The 19,985-nt window shown below is 43.9% G+C and overlaps 1 protein-coding gene across 10 annotated transcripts in view; it reads left to right on the forward strand.

The window, feature by feature from the left end:
* The window catches only part of LOC126921061 (uncharacterized), a 259,485-nt gene that overhangs the window by 89,543 nt on the left and 149,957 nt on the right, over positions 1-19,985 (forward strand). For all 10 annotated transcript variants that reach the window (XM_050732249.1, XM_050732250.1, XM_050732244.1 and 7 more), the window contains exons 17-20: positions 1,234-1,415; positions 7,856-8,019; positions 10,685-10,886; positions 17,713-18,092. In XM_050732249.1, coding sequence (XP_050588206.1) covers positions 1,234-1,415; positions 7,856-8,019; positions 10,685-10,886; positions 17,713-18,092 — 928 coding nt within the window. The remainder of the gene's footprint in view (positions 1-1,233; positions 1,416-7,855; positions 8,020-10,684; positions 10,887-17,712; positions 18,093-19,985) is intronic.

A 19,985-nucleotide genomic window follows, 5' to 3' on the forward strand; every position in this document is an offset into this window, starting at 1 on the left:
TCCGATAACGTTTCCTTAGATCTGGCTTTGATCTCGGCACAAGCGAAGTCTCTTAACTGTAGATATTGGGTTGGCAACTAAGTGATTGCGATACAATGGCGAAATGGTACAACCCAAGAATTCTTTTTTTTTTTTGCTTGCTGTGGTGTCATACGGAGGCGATACAAAACTCGTAGCTACGCAATTATCCAGAAGAAAGTATGCAATTAGTTCGATAATTATCCGTCTTAACTGTTATTTCATTCGAAATCGCTCGAATGGCACGCGTTAGACTGGAAAACATTCCGGATGTTATAGAGAGTGGAAAATGCCCTAATTACCGTCATGTCGGGGAAAGCATAAATGCCGGGACATTTTTACAATTTTTCAATCCATTCTTATTGGAGAAAACGAACGCAAGAACTTCTTTTTCTTTTCATTTCTCTAACTCTACCTCGTATCGTTTCAACGGCGTATAGTAGCGTAGTCGAAAGTTTCGACTTGAAACTTACAGTCGCAGATCTCGAAATCTTACAATTCCGCACGCTGGAACTTGAAATTTTCAAACTTCAAATTGCAAATTCGAAATATCGTGAATATAGAGCGACGCTCTTCTCGCTTCTAGACAGAGATTTATTGAAATATAAGTGGAAGGTTCGTGGGCTCGTAAAAGTGAAAGTTCTTAAATCGGATCGCACCGTTCAAAACGATATCAGCCGGTTGAATCATCTCCATCGGAGTCGTTTCTACGTATTTTTAAGGGCGCAGCGTTGTCTCGAGGAAGAAAGTATCGAAGGAAAGTATCGAAGAAACAGGTCATCGAAGCCATGCGAGCTGCTGCATATTATTCATGCATGCGCATATAAGCTGCTTGACCTTAAATATGTGACTTATCTTCTCTGACATAACGCTGACGGTGCCTGGGAACGAGTGACGTACATAATAGTGTAACGTTAGGATCGTCACGCAAAAGGAAGTTATTGTCTATAATTACCTAAGCTGTTTCCGTTGAGAACTCTCTGTCTCTTATGGAAAAAGAAGTATAATAAAACCTTACTTGATATTCTAAAATATAACTTTTTGTTCTACAGTATTACTTAGGTTTTTCAAACTTATGTATGTTTTACATTTCCCTTGTAATATAGGTTCTTTTATAGAGACTATTCTTTTTCTTTTTTTTTTTTTTTTTTTTTTTACTTTAATTTTTTAATAGTTTTTCGATGGTAATTTTTACAAATATTTCTTATATTTCAGGTGTATTGGAAAAGTGGGAGTCCCTGACAGCTAGAACGGGGGAAACGCAAATGGCCACTACGCTTCATCATGACTTAATAGCTCTACGTACGGAATTCAAAGCAGCACACGATAGACTCTTCTCGTACGAGATCACTCTGGAGCAACCTCACGTACTGGACGAGCGAATTAATCGAATCACGGTAAGAACATTGCATTTCTATTTCTGCAACCGTATAATAATATTAGCAGTAACGTTATGGGATATTATACGCGAGGTATTTCTAACTATATTTCTCACGGTATCACTTTTGCTGTGAGATGCATGGTAACAGTGTTTTTTTTTTTTAAATCTCGATATAAATTATGCTTTTAAATCGCGAGATTCGGTGACGCTGTTCCTCCTGGTTCGTGTCTAATACAAATGTACCAAGTGTCGATAAGATTGCCTTGGTCGGTAATTGAATCTCTTCGTCGGTATCTTACAGATGAATTGTATACCGACTGATATAGTATCTTCTCTGAATAAACGCCGACTATAGATGGCGCAAAATCATTCTTTCCCTTAAGTTGAGTTAAGTATCGAAAATCACGATTTTTCCGCTGTATCGTTGAAATAAAATTACACACCGACGATGAGAATATCCCGTAATCGATATAATCAAAAACTAATCAGAGATACAAGCAGAAGACATTGTTCGGTTCGTAAAGCAATTTTTCGACAACGTTTGACTAAATATGCCGTCTTTCAAACAGTACCAAACGTTTTTATCGCTTATCAAATACATTGCCACGCGTAAAAACCGAAGTTCTTCTAAATCTGTTAAGTCGGATCTGGTTGATCCTCGTTTTAACGCGCGACATTCGATTTGGCAAAGTATTCGCGAGCATTCGCCAGAGCGGAACAAGCTCGGGCATTATTAAAAACATCCTCGAGAAGTTGGAGAGAGCCGGGACGGGGAGGGGCTCGAGATGAAAGTAGGCGAAATAGAAGTAAGAAAAAGAGGAAAAGGGGGATGGTGTAGGGCACGGTGGAGAGCGGAACAACCGGGGATGGCGGTCGCGGAGGAAGAGGAGTATAAAGAGAGGGAGAGACCAGTCAGGAGGCAAGGATAGAGGCAGAGAGTGGCGTAAAAGCGTAGTCGTGTCGCACGTACGCTCGTCTGACGGCGACGTGCCCGGCATCGCAACTCGCCAGAGCGAACGCCGACGAACCTGGCCAACCCTCTGAGTTCCACCCCCCGAGAGTCATCCCCAGCCTGCCTCTACGCTTCGTGAACCCCTCTCTGGAAACCTCTGGAACACCCTGGTCTCCACCTCCTTCCTGTTTCTCTCTTCGTCTCGCTTACTTTCCACGATTCTCCGCTACACCAGGGGCTCTTCTTCTCATTTTCGCCTCAACTTTCTTCGATCCTCCCCCGGTCTTACGCTTTTTCCCGTCCTTTTCTTTTTCACCCTTTTTCTCCTCTCCCTTTCTCGCTCGCAAACCATCCTGCTCTCTCTCTTCGTAGCCTGCTGCACGCCCCTCGTCCCCCTGTTCCTCGTAATATCCCTAACATCCCTACCAACCTCATTGCGAAGACCAAACACATGCTCCCTATCTATCATCAAGATGTATTAGCGTCCAACATTTGCCGGGTGAACTCGTCGCTGTGCTGCATTATGCAGCAGGCGCGAGGCTGTCTAGCCGCCGACATTCACCTCGCCTCCCCTCCCCTCCCCACGTGCTTCTTGTTTTACATGTTTTCGCGTGCCACGTTCCACGTAACCGGTCCTCATCCAGCGGTTCGATCGACGAGCTACGACGAAACGCTGGGTCCAAGTTCCAGCTTCGTCTCACGTGCTAGAATGTGGCAGACCGAGCTGACAGACGATGTACGACAGGGCCGAGCGTGTGCACGAGGTTTCGCACGCGACGAAGGCTGTCGATGGTTTAGGGCTAGCGAGAGAGGGTTGACGCGCCGTTGAGGTAAGCCGTGCACTGGGGTTGGGGAAGCACGCGCTTCGAGGATTAGCTCGCTGCGGAAAGCGGGGCTTCGCGTTACATACTGGTTTTGCGGGCGAGAGCACTTTTTTTTTGGCTGGATTTCGAGCGGAGTTAAAACAGCGTGAGAAGGTTTTAAAGGTTTTATATTGGTTGATTCTCGTTTGGAAATGTTTTCCATAGCAACTCGTAGGTCAGCTTTCTCGTCTCTTCGGGAAATTTCTTGTGAAAATATGAATTTGCGTAAACGTGCACTTATACGGTGTAAGCAACATTCTCAGCGTGAAACGTCGCGCGATACACGAGCTGAAAAATAAAAGGAGGGGCGGGAAAGGAAGCGTTGGAAGCATCGACACGTTCGCCAGACAGATTCTCGTTGAGACGGGAATCGAATCGACGTTAACCAGTCGAGGAATCGATTAGCCGCGTTGGTTCGCGGATACAACTCTCCGAGTCGAGCAGAATATTTCGCATGCACGACGTACGACGGAAAGCGCGATGGAATGAGCGAGTGTGCAGCGGCGGCGTGGCGCGCGAATCCGAATGGAATGTTCTTCGTGTATTACGCATTCGTAAACAGGCTTGAAACGAGTCTGTGTGCCACGCTATTGCGGATCGTGCGCGACACGCCGGACCGCTGATTAACGTTATTGCGTAATTCCACGACGGCTCGCGTCTCGTGTCTCGATATTCCGCTCATTAGCGATCGTTCGCACTTTCAACTGCGTGATCCGCCTGTGGACGATCTCGTCTACCCCGTGAGAAAAGTCTCGACTCTTACAAATCGTCTGGCATTTTTAACGCGGACAGACGGAGTTCTTGGTACGATAGTTCAGTGTGTCTCGGCCGAGAGTCGTTATTTTTCTTCCCTGTTCCTTTGCAATTTCACGATTAAATCGTATCTTCGTGGAGATAAATAAGGAGACGTTCGTTTCAAGTTTAGAACGAGTGTTCCATACCGTGAATATTTTTCGTTACATTTGCGCGTCGTGTGCATTCCGTGCGGTCGTAGGCCAGTTACGACGAAACGAACGATCGAGCAATCGTTCCAGGCGCAGGTTTAGGGGATTTTGTAAGATTTTGGCGGATCCGTCATTTGAGGTCTAAATTTTCAGTTACTCTGAATGTCGCTACAGATTTGCCGGTTGCAGCTTTTGTATCGGGATAGATATATTCCGAGAAATCGAGAAAAATTGGAGTTGATCGGTTTGGCTTGCGAGAGGCTCGCTCTTCCTTGACCTAACCCATCGTCGTCCCACCACATCGCGCGAGAAAATCAATTCGATTCGATGAAGTGTCTATAAAAGCCACGCCCCAGACATACTAAAAACTTCGACAACGACTTGGTTCGATCGTTCGCAATCTTCGGTTGGAATTCCTCGCGCGTGCACGGGTAACGAACTTTCAAGCAGCTTAAGATCGTAAACGAGCAACGTATACAGATTCGACGCGTCCGTGAGGACCGCGAGGTTAATCGCGAAAGGCTTTCACGGTGTGGAAGCTCGTTAGCCAGCCGCAAAGCCGATACGAGCTATTTCGAGTGGCTTTTGCCGTGCCTTTATTCGGTTCGATCGCGTTCGAACGCCGCGCGCTGCTTTTTCTTGCGTCGCGTCGACCGGTGGCGGCCTCCTTTTTTTAAAAATCCCGCCTTCTCTCGTGACACGCTGCAATTAAAATACTGTAGCGGCGGCGGGAAAAAAGCAGCGGTCACCGGTGGAACCGGGCTCGTCGACGAGCATTCAAGCACGTCGCTTCGTACGTTTAACGTCGCTACTTGCGACCAATCGCGTTGCTCGACGAGTCCCATCTCGTATCTCGAGACCGTAGAAAATTCGAGTTTTATCCATTTGTCTATTTACGCGTCTCTTTAATCGTTCGTTATCGAACGGGATATTCTATCCCGGATATCATATCGCGACGGAAGGTGTATTCAATTTTTCTATAAACATAACGTACAATGATCTACGTATTTCTCGCTTTTAACCGGACAACCGATCTCTTCGCAGTGTCACGAGGATTAACTTGTATCCTCGATAATCACCGAAGTACACAATAACATCGAACAGCACGAATTTCATTAACTCGATACGCACGAAACGTGATTCCTCGCTATTCCGATTATAGCATTCTCTAAAACTCTTTGTCAATCTGCTCTTCGATCCGAAGTACCAAGAGTCCTCCGAATCCCCTCTTTCTTGTTGCTACTGCTGGATCATCGGTATCGCGGTCAGAGTGCGCCGTTACGAGGCCAGGTAAAAAGCTAATTGCCCGGTTGGTCGGGGCACGCGTGGCTTTAAACAGAGACGACACCTCGTGCCAAAGAACGCGAGAAAGAGAAAGACAGGGGAGCGAGAACGAGACGGAGAAATCTGGTAGCCTCATAGGCATGCAGAGGCCGCAGCGGCAGCCAGCCGACCGCCGCTCTGTATACCAAATTCGAATCAATTGATTGGCTGTTGATTGGAAATTGAATTAGATCGGAATGTGCGTGTCTGCGTGTTGGCGACGGTGGAAAGGGACGTTGGCTGGAGGGAAAGCTTGTAACGAGGGATCGGAGAGGGTTGTCGGAGGCTGGACCTGGGCCCCAGAGGGAAACAGGCGAATGCGGTGGGTGGTTACCGCGCGGAGGGGAACGGCCGCGAAGCTGCTGCTTCTGCGTTCGCGATGTGCTCGGAATATCAATGCCAGCCACTTTTCGTCGCGACCGCTGTCGGACAGCGCGCTACCGCGCCTCTTCTTTCTCCTTTCTTTTCCTATGCCTCTTTTCCTCTGTCTGGCGGGTTTCTGCGGAAAGGCAGCACGGACTCACGCACGCCAAGCGTGAACCGCCGCTTTTCACGCGTCTGACCTCTTCGATAGCGTGCCTGGAATCGCTGCTACGTAGACGACGTTTGCTCGTGCACGGATTTGCATCGATTAGCCGCGCAGCCCTCGAGAATATCGATTCGTTCCTCTGCATCCTTTTTAAAAGAATGCAGATAAAAGGTGCCGTACATGCAATATGTATTAGTCTATAAAGTCGGAAGTTTATAAGCACGAAACGAATAGCAACAATAAACGACGTTGACCGTAACAAATCGAACGCGTGATACGATGCTAATCTCCGCGTCAAAGGCTATCGGTGACATCATGTCGTTCTACGGTCCTTACACGTTGCAGTTGAGCAAGGGGATCCTTTGATCGATGAAGGGCGATGGAGAATCTCGAACGAAACCAAGTTCAGTATTTTACTGAAAATATACTTTTGGTATAAAAGAATCAGATGGTCGAAAGTAAATGGTCGGTAGATGTAGTACGTGTAGCCGGCAGTGCAAGTAGATCCAGACATCCTCGCGCAAACCGCGCGTCTCTACGTATACTTGTGTATTTATTTGTGCCTGACCGATACTATCCCTATCTACTCTATTCTATTCCCGCGAAACGAACATTTTTCCAGGCCTGAAACTTAGGCTATGGTCACAGTGGACTTAATGAGCTCAAACTTGATTCCTTCGACGCATTCAGTTTATCAAAACGATAATTCACCGCAACGAGCGTCCATCGCGGCGATAGCTTTACCCAGAAGAAATTTCTAAAAACCAGCTTTGCGAATCAATTTCTCTCTCCTCCCTCGTCCAAGTGACAAACTTTCAATTTCCGCGAGGCAACCCGAAAGAAGCGAAGGAGTCGGAGCTCTCTGATTCCAGGAAACTCTGAAAGAGATCGGCGTACGATACGAATGCAAGTAGGAAACAGTAGTAAACTGTGTCGTTTCGGGGACAGAAATTACTCGATGGTACACGAAGGTGGAAAGGAAACGCGGAGAGGGAGACGCGAGACGTTGGATGACCGCAAGAAGAGCAGGTTTTACGAGCGTCTCTGCCGAACTCTGCTGCTCGTCACGCGAGAGAAATGACACGCGGTGGGTTGGCAAAGAGAGAGAGAGAGAGAGAGAGAGAGAGAGAGAGAGAGAGAGAGAGAGAGAGAGAGAGAGAGAGAGAGAGAGAGAGGGTGGTTGGACGAAGCGGAGAAAGCGGAGGGGCTCTCGTTTTCGTTCTGTTACGGGCTGCGTCGCCGTCGTAAAGCTGGGTTTATTTATGCGGCCCTCGTCGGTCGCCTCCTGCAGTAGGACGACGGAGACGTGACAACGTGACGTGGTTACTCCATCGTGTCTACCTTGCGCTCTTACAACCCTTATAGTTCGGTTATGTTCTTCTTGATAAACGTATCTTTGCTTATTTCGCTCTTGATGTCCGATCTCGCGTCCTCGGTATCGAACGAATAGCCTTCGCGAAGTAGAGTTCGAGACGAGTTACGTACATGATGCTGGACTTAGTTTATTTGGCTGACATCCCTTTTAAAGTTTAAGGGAGAATGAGAGAAAAATATAAATATTTAAGTAAATATAAAATTACGAATATATGTAATATATCGCATAAAGCGATACTCACATGTATCGTAATAGAAATACTTGCAATGATTCTCTATGGGAATGGGAATGGACCCTTTGTTCTCGCTGCGAGATGTACAGTTAGCTTTCTTTGGTCTGCTACTGTGACCAGTTTATACATCAGCCGCAACCCCAAAGCCAACCCCTACGTCGTAATCGCGAAAAACGGTGCAATTCGTTCGAGTTAGTGGAAGAAGGCAACCACTAAAAATGTATATTTAATGTTGCAGGCTGAACTGGCTGCGTTGAGGGATCGTAAGGCGGCGATGCTGTCGTTGAACGTCCAGACTCACAGACTGATCACCGATGTTGGTAATTCTAGCTCGTTGATCTTCACGGCGCTGAAGGATGGCGTGGCCGATTTGTATCGCGTTTGGGATGAAACCTTCCAAAAGTGAGTATCGGATAATAGTTATTTATTCGAGCGAGAGTTACGCACGAACGTTAGTCGGAAAACCATTGAACGAGCTTCAAAAATTAGAGAAACAATTGCGAAAAAATTGGGAATAATCGGAAAGTAATTTCAGGAAAGCGTGAAAGTTTGAGTCCGAAAAATTCGATGGATAGTTTTTGCTATTCATTTTCATATCGTAAAAGAAAAATCCTCCGACAAGACGAACTAGGTGGTGGCACGAAACGGCCGATTAGGCGTTTAACGACATTTACAATTGCTCGAGGTCTTCCTGCTTGTTGAGGAGACTTGCTTTTCCCTCGGAGAGGGTACGAGGTTATCGAGTTTCGAAGCGCGTGGAATAGCTGGTTTAGGATCATTGACTGACCGTTCGCTGGCCGGCATGTGACGTTGGGCAAATATTATGAGAGGCAATGAAGCCTCGAAAGCAAACACAGCGGGAACCATAGACACCATAGGTACCGGCAACGAGGGCTCGAATCTTTGGGATTTTGACCCGTGTCAAAGGATTACTAGTTTTAGCTGGGATCGTCAGTTTAATCTTCGACGTTTCTAAACCGCCGTTCCTAAACCACCCGTTTAAAGTCTTCTGTAATATACCATTACGAACAATTTTAGGAAATAGACGCGGTTTAACGCCAACAACTTTATAGTTGTCTCGGCGATTTTTAACGTTTCGGATATATAAAGCTATACAAGTTAAAAATGCGTTGGAGCTTGATGGGAAAAATATTTTAACTTCCCTATTTATCTCGTAAAATATATTACGATATATGCACTATCTCTTTTCTCTACAAATTTTCTGCTGCGGTTTAAACGTTTTTCTTCTTCGCGTTGTTAAAATTTATCGCAGAATCGTACACGTAACTATCGTGAAATTCCTGTACAAGCAAATATTAGATTAGACGAAAATGATGGTACGGCTGTAAACGTTAGGGGCGTTTCTCGGGCAGGTCAAGCAAATCACGGACCTTGAAATTGATACGTGTTCCAAGCGAAAGGCACGTCGCGGCCGCTCAACTCGCGTTTTAATTGCCGTATGAGCACTTGATTCCCTCGTCTGATAGGGGTCTGACCCATGCAAAAGGGTTTACCAGTGACCCACTGGGCTTTTACAGAGGTCAATTCTATCCCTCGCAAGCTCCCCAGGAATTTCTATTCTTTGCACGAGCGCACGCCACTCTCTGCAACGTACAAATCGACCAGTGCTACTCGACGCTTCATTTTTCGAACATAGCCGTGCCATCTTTCACGTTGTATCCGTTGTCATTTTTCAACATTTTGAATATGCAACAAATTCTGCAAAGAATCACCGAGATCCTTGCAAATACGTATTCGGTTTAAAACAAGTTCAAGATTATAAAATTCGAAACGTTAGAAAGATGTTGAGGCGTCCTTTCAATTGCAATCGTTTCGCGACGCGCTAAAAATCTAGTAAAATCGATATCCTGTTGAGATTCTGTAGAGCTGAGTGTGTTGCTCTATAGGTAGGTCAAGTAATTTCGCCAAACGCAAGTTAAAATCCAAAGTTATCGCAAGCTGATCGAATACTTGCGAATTTCGGTCTCGTTTCTATTCAGTGCGGCTATCCTTCCGAGAAGTGGAAGAAATTTTTTCAATCACACGCCAATGCGGGAAGCAGACGAAAAACCAGTCTTCCTGGTTTCATTCGTGCGAGCCTAGGGCGCTAGGATTGACCTAAAGTGTTTCTATTTGCCGATACCGCCATCGGGGAGATCCGCTAATAATTTGACGTCTTACTGTTTGCCAAGAGGCTTTGCCCTCGTTCCACTTTTTATTGTGTTGACCCGACTCGCGATTTTTCCATTCAATTTCGTAGCTCGCTTTCACCGATTCCGAGAACCTGGAACAGCCGTCTGTTTATCGAACGTCGCGGATCGATCGCATCCAGAAAAGGAACACGTCCGGGAATAGATTCGGATTTTCAGTTAGTTCGGTAGATCTAGAAGAACTAGAAGATATCTACAATTCTTTCATGCTTAGAAAGCGATTGGAACGAAAAAATTAACGTTTTCTTCCCTCGTTGATACTTTTCCGTGTAATATTTGTTTACGCGTTTATTAATATTCGCTAGTTATATTTCGTAAAATATTAGTTTGGTAAATTAGCACGCATTGATCACCTTAATTCGAACCAATTGTCTCTATGTCTCTCCCCTTACTTTTGCCTCACCTCTGCCGCTCCTTCCCTTCTCCAGTGCCTCCGTTAATTTCGTCGGATATGGTTCATTAAGCTGCATAGTACTAGCTTTAAATGTCTAATGAAACGCGGCAGCTCGAAATTCAATACGATATTCGCTATATAAATCCTTCAAATTCGACTACGAATCTTAGAAATATTCAAGCAAACTTCAAACGATCGGCGCACCGTTTCTTTTACAATTTCTCTCTTCGAATTTCGCCAGATTCCCGTTACGCTCGTCCCCGTTAGAAATCGCCGATGTATTGGGTTAGCGACTAAACGATTGCGAATTTTGTCATTAGGTGGTATTGACAAAATCCGCAATCGCTTAGCTGCCAACTCAATATAAGAATTCAGAGTCTGGAACCCAATTAGGTTGCTTTATCAAATCTATTAACTCCAATATGCCCATCGATGATAATCTTCTCTAAACGGTATTTTGCAGGGGTAATCAACAATTGTGCGCCCTGCAAGCCGTCCAACAGTTTAGCGTACGTTTGGCGGAGCTTCAGTGCGTGTTACGGAGGGATAAGGATACCCTGGCAGTTTTGGACGTGGCCCTCCAAGCAGGAGCTACTTCGGAGGTTGCTTCGTCTGTTCGTCACGTCGCCAGATTGCTGTCCGAGAAGCAAGACATGAATTGTCAGGTAAGATCAGGTGTCGCGTGTATCCTTTATTTTTACGAATACGGCGAATCGTTTTACGTTCTCAAGAAAGTGAATGTCCATTTTTAAAATACCATTCGTATCGTTCGATGGAGCGTTGTAAAGGTTAGCGAAACGAGCGAGGCTAGTAATGGTGGAAAATGGTTGGACAATAAAGTTTTTCAGTGCCGCGTGAAGAGTGTCGGAAGTGATTTCGCTAAAACGGGCAATGCTCGTATATCGTAACGTTTTTATTTCGCGAACATCTGGGTCTCTGCAGCGTCCTACGCTAACGCGTTCTTATTAGAAGTTCCACGCGCTTTATATCATTTCTCTATGTCCTACGCGCGAATAATAATCTAAGGTAGATTTTTAAAAGACGACGTTCACGAAAATTTTGCTGCTACGATAGAAAAACTGGGAAACGTTACACGCAAAGAACGCGATAAGGCGCGTTCATCCGCAACGCGTGTGTCGACGAAAGTTATCCTCCATTCGACTGGAAAATCGTGTCTTATTGTACGATACATGGAGCCGCGATCTGATCGAATATCGTTCGGATTCTATTGCCGTTCGTACGTGTACGCCTGTACGTGTGAAACGTACGTAGAGGCATTGAAACGGCTAAAGAAGAGAAGAAAAGGCGGACGATACTAAGTGCGCGTCGACCGATTTGCAGCGACCGATCCGCGCTTGGATATAATGGCCATCTGCCAGTCCAGCCACGGTCCTTTATCCTTTTCCTATTTCTATCGTGTCTCTTCCTCTTTGTTTCGCTGCTTATGACGGCTATTACTCTTTCGACCTCTCTCTGCCTCTCCTTCCATCCGAAGAAAATTTATGGACGAGAATTGCCTAGACTTCGAGAAATTGAAAAATTTAAGACACTTGAATGATTTGTTAGCAACAGAGAAACGCGATTGAGCCGAAAGTGACCAAAAGAACGCAGAGTTGCCTTAAGTATCGTTCCAATTCTTTTTTCTTTCTTTAATATTTGACTATGGACGTTGCGATTATCATTTATCGACGATCGCGGAAACAACGAAATCATTGATAAATCGTTTGGACGATATTCCCACGGTATCCTTGATTTTCAATCGGTTGGATAGCTGGTAGCAATTATTCAACGTCGTTGGACGGGGTAACGGTTCCCGTGGGTATCACTTGTGTGCATAAAACCATTTCCCCGCGTAGATTGCCTGAGCGGAAGAACTTTGGGGATATGGCTCTCCTAAGGAAGGCGAGATTATAAGGCGAATCATGTTTATTGGTTCGTCTTCTGCTCCGAAAAAAAAGAAACCTTTTCCTCAACTCTCTGTTTTTCCTCCAAGTAAAATCTCACGATGAAGGGTCTTCTCTCAAAGGGATCGAAAAACTACCCGTTTCAGGCTACAAATTTTTTTTTTTGTTTGCGCAACATTCTTTTTCCATCGTGAATTCTATTTTCTTCGTTTATCTTATGGTGAAAGAATGGTACGATTAATTGGCTAAACATTATCTTTTGATTACAAGTTCCAATTACTCGAATCTCTACAATTTCCGTTCGACCGAGTAATTAGCAGCAGAAACGAGGAAACAGAACAAGAATCGAACGTTAGGCGCCGCACAGTAAGTCGAGCAATCGTGCGAAACCAGTTATTCTAATCGCGTCGCGGCGAGGGAAAAAAATGAGGAACGTCGACGTGGAAATATCGCGTGGCGGGCGGCACGTTTCTCTGACAAGCGGAACACGGGGCCAGGCCAATCGGAAACCGTGATAACAAACCTGCCACCTGCTTCACCTCGAGCTACTTTTCTCCTTAAGTCCATAAAAGCGTGGAGGCAAACGCGAGGCCAAGACCTTGCCAAGAGATTTACTCTATATGCAAATGTAAGACGGATATGGTGGAAATAGGGGGATGCGATGGCGTTTAACCGAAACACGATATCGACAAGTGTCATCTGTCAAACGTACCCTTCTAATCTTTCCCCTTCTCGTGCCACCTTCCGGAAACTACCACTATTTATAGACCGTATCCCACTTCTTCTTCGACAATTTAGGTTTATTAACCAAGTCGTTGTGAACTTATTTTCTATATTCGAATATATTACGATGGCAAATGAGACGGCAAATATATCGTTTTCGATACTGTGCCGCAATTAGATTTTGGTTCTGTCCCTAAGCTTTAAGATCTCCATCAATTTTTCTTCCTTCTTTTCAACAAATTGGAACGACGATTCTTTATAAAATTCGATAAATCCGATAAATTCCAAAGCGTCCGATTGGCATTTTTCCATCTTTACGTTACTAAATCTTGAAGAAAAAGAAACAAGACAGCAACCACCCTCTTAAAAAGAATAAAAGAATACTACAACAGCCACTGCGAGAAAAAAGCAAGGCGAAACGAGCTGTTACCTTTTCAACTTGCAATTGTCCCCGTGCTTATTTCGCCTGTCCGGAAGACGTATGGCTCGCGACGCGATATTTTTACCCCAAGAAAAGCAAGAAAGAGCCTCGTTCCAGGCAGCAACCCCCAAGTTTCTCTATAGCAAACGTTTTAACGGTACTCTTGCAGTCGTTGTTCCGCCAATGAACTCCGTTTCCGGGCGAATATTCAAAGTCGCGTCAAGACGGAGCAATCCGCTCGGCTTCGTCGATCTACGACACTCGTGGGGATAATTTCATGCATGCGACGTTACATCTTTCTTTTCTCCTTTCTTCGATACGATACTTTGCCCGAGCCAGGCAGACGCGTTTCACCGCTCGACAAAGTGCTTCGCGTTAAGAGTTCCACCTTCTTCGAATCTTAGAAGAAGAAGAAGAAGAAGAAGAAGAAGAAGCTGGTCGTGGACGCGAGGATGGGACGAGAGAACGTATAATGGAAGAAGGAATTCCGATTGAAGCGATAAAACCAACGGGGGCTGTTAGAGATATGGAACGGTAATAGTTCCACCGCGACTACCGATTCTACTTGTGTTTATCTCGAAGGGTAAATGCCGTGCAACAATTAATCGTACGTTTTATAGTTGTTTCTTGTTTTTAGATTTTCCTCGGTCTTCGTCGCTTTTATAATTTTTCAAACATGTTCCACGTGTACAAGAATCTTTCTTTTCTTACACGTAGAATTTTTCTGATTTTCAGTTACGTTCCAATTAATTATTTGCGAAACCGCTGGGAAATCAAAGAATATGAAATTGAAAGAAGATGATTGAGAAATTGACATAAGAAAGTGAAATTGCAAAACGTAAAGAATATACTTTTGCTTTGCAATTCGTTTCCATTTGATTTTATATAAAAATTTAATCTTCCTTCGCAGGCAAGACCCTATTGTTTCGCATTTTTAACCGCAAACCAGACTAAACGTTGCTTTTACGCGAAGATAGCATTAAATTCTGGAGTAGCTGTTGGCTGAGCGAGAAAAATCCATAAATTTTGATAGGCGTTAAATAAAATATTAGCGAATAGGAAAAACGGTGGTAGGAGACCGGTACGAGGACGAGTTTTAGGATCACATAGGAGAGTCGCCATTGGGAAACGTTGGAGTTGGCTACCTCAGAACCAGCGACTCCCTAGGGAGCTGGGATCGTTAATCGTCCGAACGATTCCCTTTCGACTCACGTACGAGAATGGCCCGTGGAATCAGCGTAAAAATACAAATTTAATATCGCTGCCGGAACGGTCGACTGACCAGTTGTAGCCGCCGGATATACCGGTGTCGACGAGCACCACTTTCTACGTGGGTTAGAGATTAAGAGGCTGAGCTGCTTGATTAGCACTTCCGGCCGAGCAGCTCGTTCGACATAGACATTTCAACCTATTGTTTCCTTAGCTGCTTTTTGGAAATTATATTTCCCTTCTTTCTTTTTTTATTGCCTTTCGATCAGATCTTTCGGCATGTACAACGTGTTATTTTGAAAATTTGGTCTTGTGTTTCATCGTTATTCACGCATCATCCGGGGCTAAATAAACTTAAGGAAGTCATTTGTCGTGGGAGATCGAATATTGGTCGTGTACACAAGGTAATCAAGCGGTTTGACTTTTGGTTAAAGGAGATTAAAAATTGTATTTAAAAACAAATTACCAGCGCGTTAACGTTAAAGTCTGTCGTAAAACTCGGAGCGTCTGAAAAGGCAACGGAGAGCATTCGTTTGAAAGAGAAGTTGCCTTGAGAAACCGAGGGTAACCGCAAATTTATGTAACGCGATATCTCGAATTAACAGGAGACAGGAAAAATTGCTGGACTCGTTGCCTCGGCCAATTATCTCCGTAATACCCAGTTTTACTTTTCACGTGCAATAACTCAGACTCGCTTTTAACCGCGTGAACCTTCCACGTAGGTTCAGCCGTAACGTTGCTTCGTCCAGGACATCGATGCTCCGACAACGATTTTATCGCTCATCTATCTGCCTGCCCTTTTAGACCGTTACATTAGTTTCATTCTCGTCGCCAAGTCCTAATTATACTCACCGATCGAATTAGATGGGTCTAATTATAAGATCCGATGGAAACAGTTCGTAAGCTTCGACCGATCGCTCGTTACATCGTTGCGATGTAAGCTTGCATATTATTTTTCGCGATCGAAGATAATTTATCGATGTTTCTAAGGAAATTCGAAAGTGTATCGACGTTTTAAATACTCCAATTCGGAAATATCTTATTCTTTTTTCTTCTCTTGGTATTCATAGACAAACTTACGAACGATCAAGGGAATCGGTGTGATCGCGAGCGTTCTATTCATATTTGCGACAGAATCCGAAAACGTTAAGAAGATATCCACGGGAAAAGAATTAACGAGCTTTCATTTTCGTTACAAATCGAATTGCAAGACGGTCACATTCGCGACTAAACTTCAAAGAACACGAACTCCACCTTGTAAAGAACTCAGAGGTCATAGAAAAGTCCCTCGAAAGGACTCCACTGATCTTCGCTCACCATCTATTTCCAAACTCGGAAGAAGCTCCATCGACATTCGCAAACGAAGTCGACTCGTTTCATCGATACGATAGCTCGTACTCCAAAAACGTTCGATCCAAACCCTCTATCCGCTACGATGACACGCGATATATTATTCCAAGGTTAGTCTTTCCAACATCAAAGAAAGAGAATAAAAAAAGAGAAAGAAATGGCGAGAGGGAGTATTGCTGTTACCAGGGCGCCTTACTAGACCGGAAATAAGGAATTCTCGCAGTTTTCTTCTACGTGATTGGTCCTTCGGGCAACGTGGATTCTGACTCGAGACTCACTTCGTACCTACTATCCGTTATACAAGAGTATACCGACTTATATATAGGTTAGGTTGAAGGTTGCTACTTGGTATGCGGATCGCGCTTTTCATTACCGGAGGCTCTCCCACCCCTCCCCCTCTGCCCCGTTGCTGCAACAGCCTAAACCAACCCTCTCTTTCTTCCAACCCTCTTCTCTCCCGTATTCGCCTTTTCCACCCCTTCCTCTCCACCCTTTTCGCTCTCGTCTCTTCGTCCTTGTCTCGCGCTCCTCCGCACTCTCATATTCTTTTTTGTATTATTATTATTACTACTACTACTATTATTACTACTACTACTACTACAACAACTACTACTACTATTATTACTGTTTGATATTAAGGTTTCGTGACTGGTTATATTTTCTTTCTATTTTCTATCTTTGGTATTTTATTTTTGGTTTGCTTCGTGGCGGACTTTTTCCGGAGATGATACGTTTGTATTGAAATAGGGACGGACATGTGATGGTGACACGTCGAGACTAGTAGGGTTGTCAGTGGTGTTCCTTGAAAGACGTTACAGATGCCGAGCAAGGCGAAGAGAGAATTGAAAACTAGGTTCGTCTCGATCTACAGGCAAGTTTCTTTTTCGATAGCTGGTGGGATAATTTCAAAATTTTCTATGACTATTGCTAAGAGTTGCCAAATTCTTTCTTGTTAAGAAGAAAATTGATCTACTTAGATTTATAGCCTTTTGTGTCGCGGTAGGTTTTCGTCGATCTATCAGTCTTAGCGTTAAGAGTATAATTCGAACGAACGGTTGCAAACCGTGTCCCTTCTAAGATTTATCGATCCTAGGTCAGAAACACGTATAACAACCCCAATAAATTCTTCACTTCGACCCCTATATATCAGGAATACCGTCATAACTTGTCATTTCTCGTATTGACAAGAATGTCTAGCGTTTCTTTTATAGTTGCGATTGTGTCGAATACATGGCGTTCCATTTTTCTAAACATCTAAAAATTTTGGGAACAGACGTTTCAGATGACGCTATACGCCCCTGCGGATTCCGTCTGCTTCCTTTCTTTCGTTCACCCCATCTTCGTATCCCCTTCTTCCTTCATATAATCGTCTTATATGCCTTCCGATTAGCCGCCGGCAATAACCAACACTGGATTATGCAATATTCGATATCGTATTCTCTCGGGGTGTATTTATACCTATCAGCATCCCGTGATCTAATCAGTGGCAAGGTTTAAGTGGCACACCCTTTCGTGATTTTCCCTGTAATCGATCGACGGAGATTTCGAAGTGTCGCGTTTCGTCGTAAACATCGTGCCATTCCGAGCTATCACTTGAAAGCTTCAACAATCGTTCGATCGTAACAATTTACATGCTTCAATTCATTACGCAACTTCTCATTTATTCCTATCCTCTCTGTAACTCAAATCTTCGAAGCACGCGTTATTTCCTGAAAAGACTGTGGACATAACCCTGTTATATAATCCGAAACGAAAAGCAACGAAACCTGCAAAACCATCAGTTATCCACCTCTCGAAAGAATCCAACAAGAGCAGCAAGCAAAGACAAAGACAAGCTTCTGTCGTTGGAATGAAAGCCGAATACTCGACTGGTTCGTGTTGCAGAACGGGACGGTGCTAAAAGATTCGACCACGGAGGAAGTGGGCAGTGGGGTGTTAGCGAAATTCGGTGACTCGCCACCGATCAGTCTGACGCAGGAAGGTGGCTCGTTGTCCGACAGTGGCATCTCTGACAGCGGCAGCGAGCAAGAGTTGAGCGAACGGGAGCGAAGATTGGCCGCCCTTCGTCGTCTGACCCGCAGTTTGGAGAGTCAACTGGCGCCTGGAAGCGAGGCCCTCGTCGAACTCCTGCAACGTGTCGAGGACGCGGAAACGGAGCTACGAGATCTTCAGAAACAGTGTCGCGAATTAATCGTACGCACTGCTGCCAGTGTCGAGGCGCGAGCTGCGAAAAGGACGAGCGGTCAAGTCCATCATTTTATAGAGTGAGTACCATTTTCTTTTTCATTTTTCTATAATTTTGTCGTATATTTTGCGATATATCCTGTACTACGTTTTATAAAGCAGACTTTGGTTTGTGGATTATGTTTCGTTTTTATCTGGTTTATTTTTATTTTATCATCCAGCGATATCGAGTGACGTTGCTCTAACTAAATGGAACTGTTAGAAAGTTTTTGATAAAATTGGATTTATTAATAATCGATATCTGTCATGAAACCTTTCGTAGTCTCTTTTCGAAATTCGATGTAACGAAATTTTTCCACTCTTCTTTGAACAAATTCTCTCCATTTACGCGCGATTGTATCTTCACGCTTTGTCTATTATCTATCCTTATCTTCTTTAATTACGTTAATACAGTTGCGAGCAAGTTGATTAGAAAATTTTCTTGCAAGATGAGCCTTAATGCACTAAAATGAAAGTTCCGTCGAGGTAAATGCACGGACGCGTGTTTCCTTTTTTTTAATTTATTCAGGCGTTTCAACACCTTCGAGGGGATAAAGAACGACTTCCTCGGCGCACATTCCATTTACATAACGTCAAAATGAGCAGCAAAGAATGAAGGCGTCTATTTAGACGCGGGGACAAGAACTTGCTCGTTCATAAAGGCGTTTCCATAACGCGTCCACTCATTTGAATATAAGAAGTTAGCTGTGAATGAACATTTCTCGCGGTAACCACCTTTAAGGCTCGGAACGAATTAATAATATTCGACGCTTATTTTCTCTACCACGCAATTGTGAAACATCTTTCTTTTAGATTCTTTTAATTAACCTTCGATAACTTCTGAAATACCTGACTGAAAATCACTACTTTTGGTTTCGAAGTTGTACGACACTGTCGTATCGATAAACGCGAATAAAATGTTGTTTCGCTTTACATTACGCTTACTATATTTTTTTTTTTTTTTTTTTTTTTTATCAGGATTAAAGATTTAGTCAGTGATATTTGATTTCTATTGCTATGGCAATAATATCTAGGCTGGCAGAAAAAAGAAAGATTAGGGGCACGAAGTGCATTAAAACGTGTGTTTTCCTTGTTTTACTTGGTTTCCCTAGCGGACCGGCTTCGTGACCCGCTCTTTCAATCGCAATTACTCCGAATTCCCATTATCACCGCGGTACCTTATTTAACTTTGTTTGAAGGATGCTTTTTTTATAGTCGCATTTAATCACTGCACAGTGGCAACGGTAATAGGTTTAGTTTTCGTGAGCATAGAATGGCGGGCATATTGCATCATAAAAAAAGTTGTAAAAGCTCCCTCCCTCGTGTCTACTCGTATTTTTTCCTTCCTTTTTTTCTCGTTTCGATTCTAGAAACGTCTCTGCTTCCATTATTTTTTATTCCTTCTAACGTTAATAGCGTTTCATTCGCTCTGGAGCAAACAAAAAGTGGAGCAAGCCAATAAAAAGGAAGAACGAGAAATGTACCCTCGGTGTGCATAAAAAATTAGGACACTTTTCGTTCAAAGAGAGTAGTGTGAATTTTTTAAATCGTTATTCTATGGTTGTTGTAAATATGTGAGTACACTGAAAGTCACTTACCAACGTCCCAAAATACGGAAATGTACATCGTATTTGATTTCCCCAAGAACCTACCTTTTACTCATTTCCTGACCTGGCTTTCTCCCACGAGACGCTGTAAATTAATTTGCTTGATTAAGCGGACACCTTAAAGTCTCGCGGCTAACCGAAGTTCGCGGTTAGTCGACTTTGTAATTAATTGAATCTCGAGCATAGAAGCTAATCTGATTATCGTGCATTCTGTTAACCAGCGATACTTGTTTCGTTCTGTTCGTTCGTTTCTTACGAAAGTGTTTAATAAAGTGTTCTGCAATTTCTCCAATAAAAACCTAATACAGAATCGAGTAATATCTGCTC

The sequence above is a fragment of the Bombus affinis genome, chromosome 10 (assembly GCF_024516045.1).
Source record: "Bombus affinis isolate iyBomAffi1 chromosome 10, iyBomAffi1.2, whole genome shotgun sequence".
In the NCBI taxonomy this organism is placed as follows: domain Eukaryota; kingdom Metazoa; phylum Arthropoda; class Insecta; order Hymenoptera; family Apidae; genus Bombus; species Bombus affinis.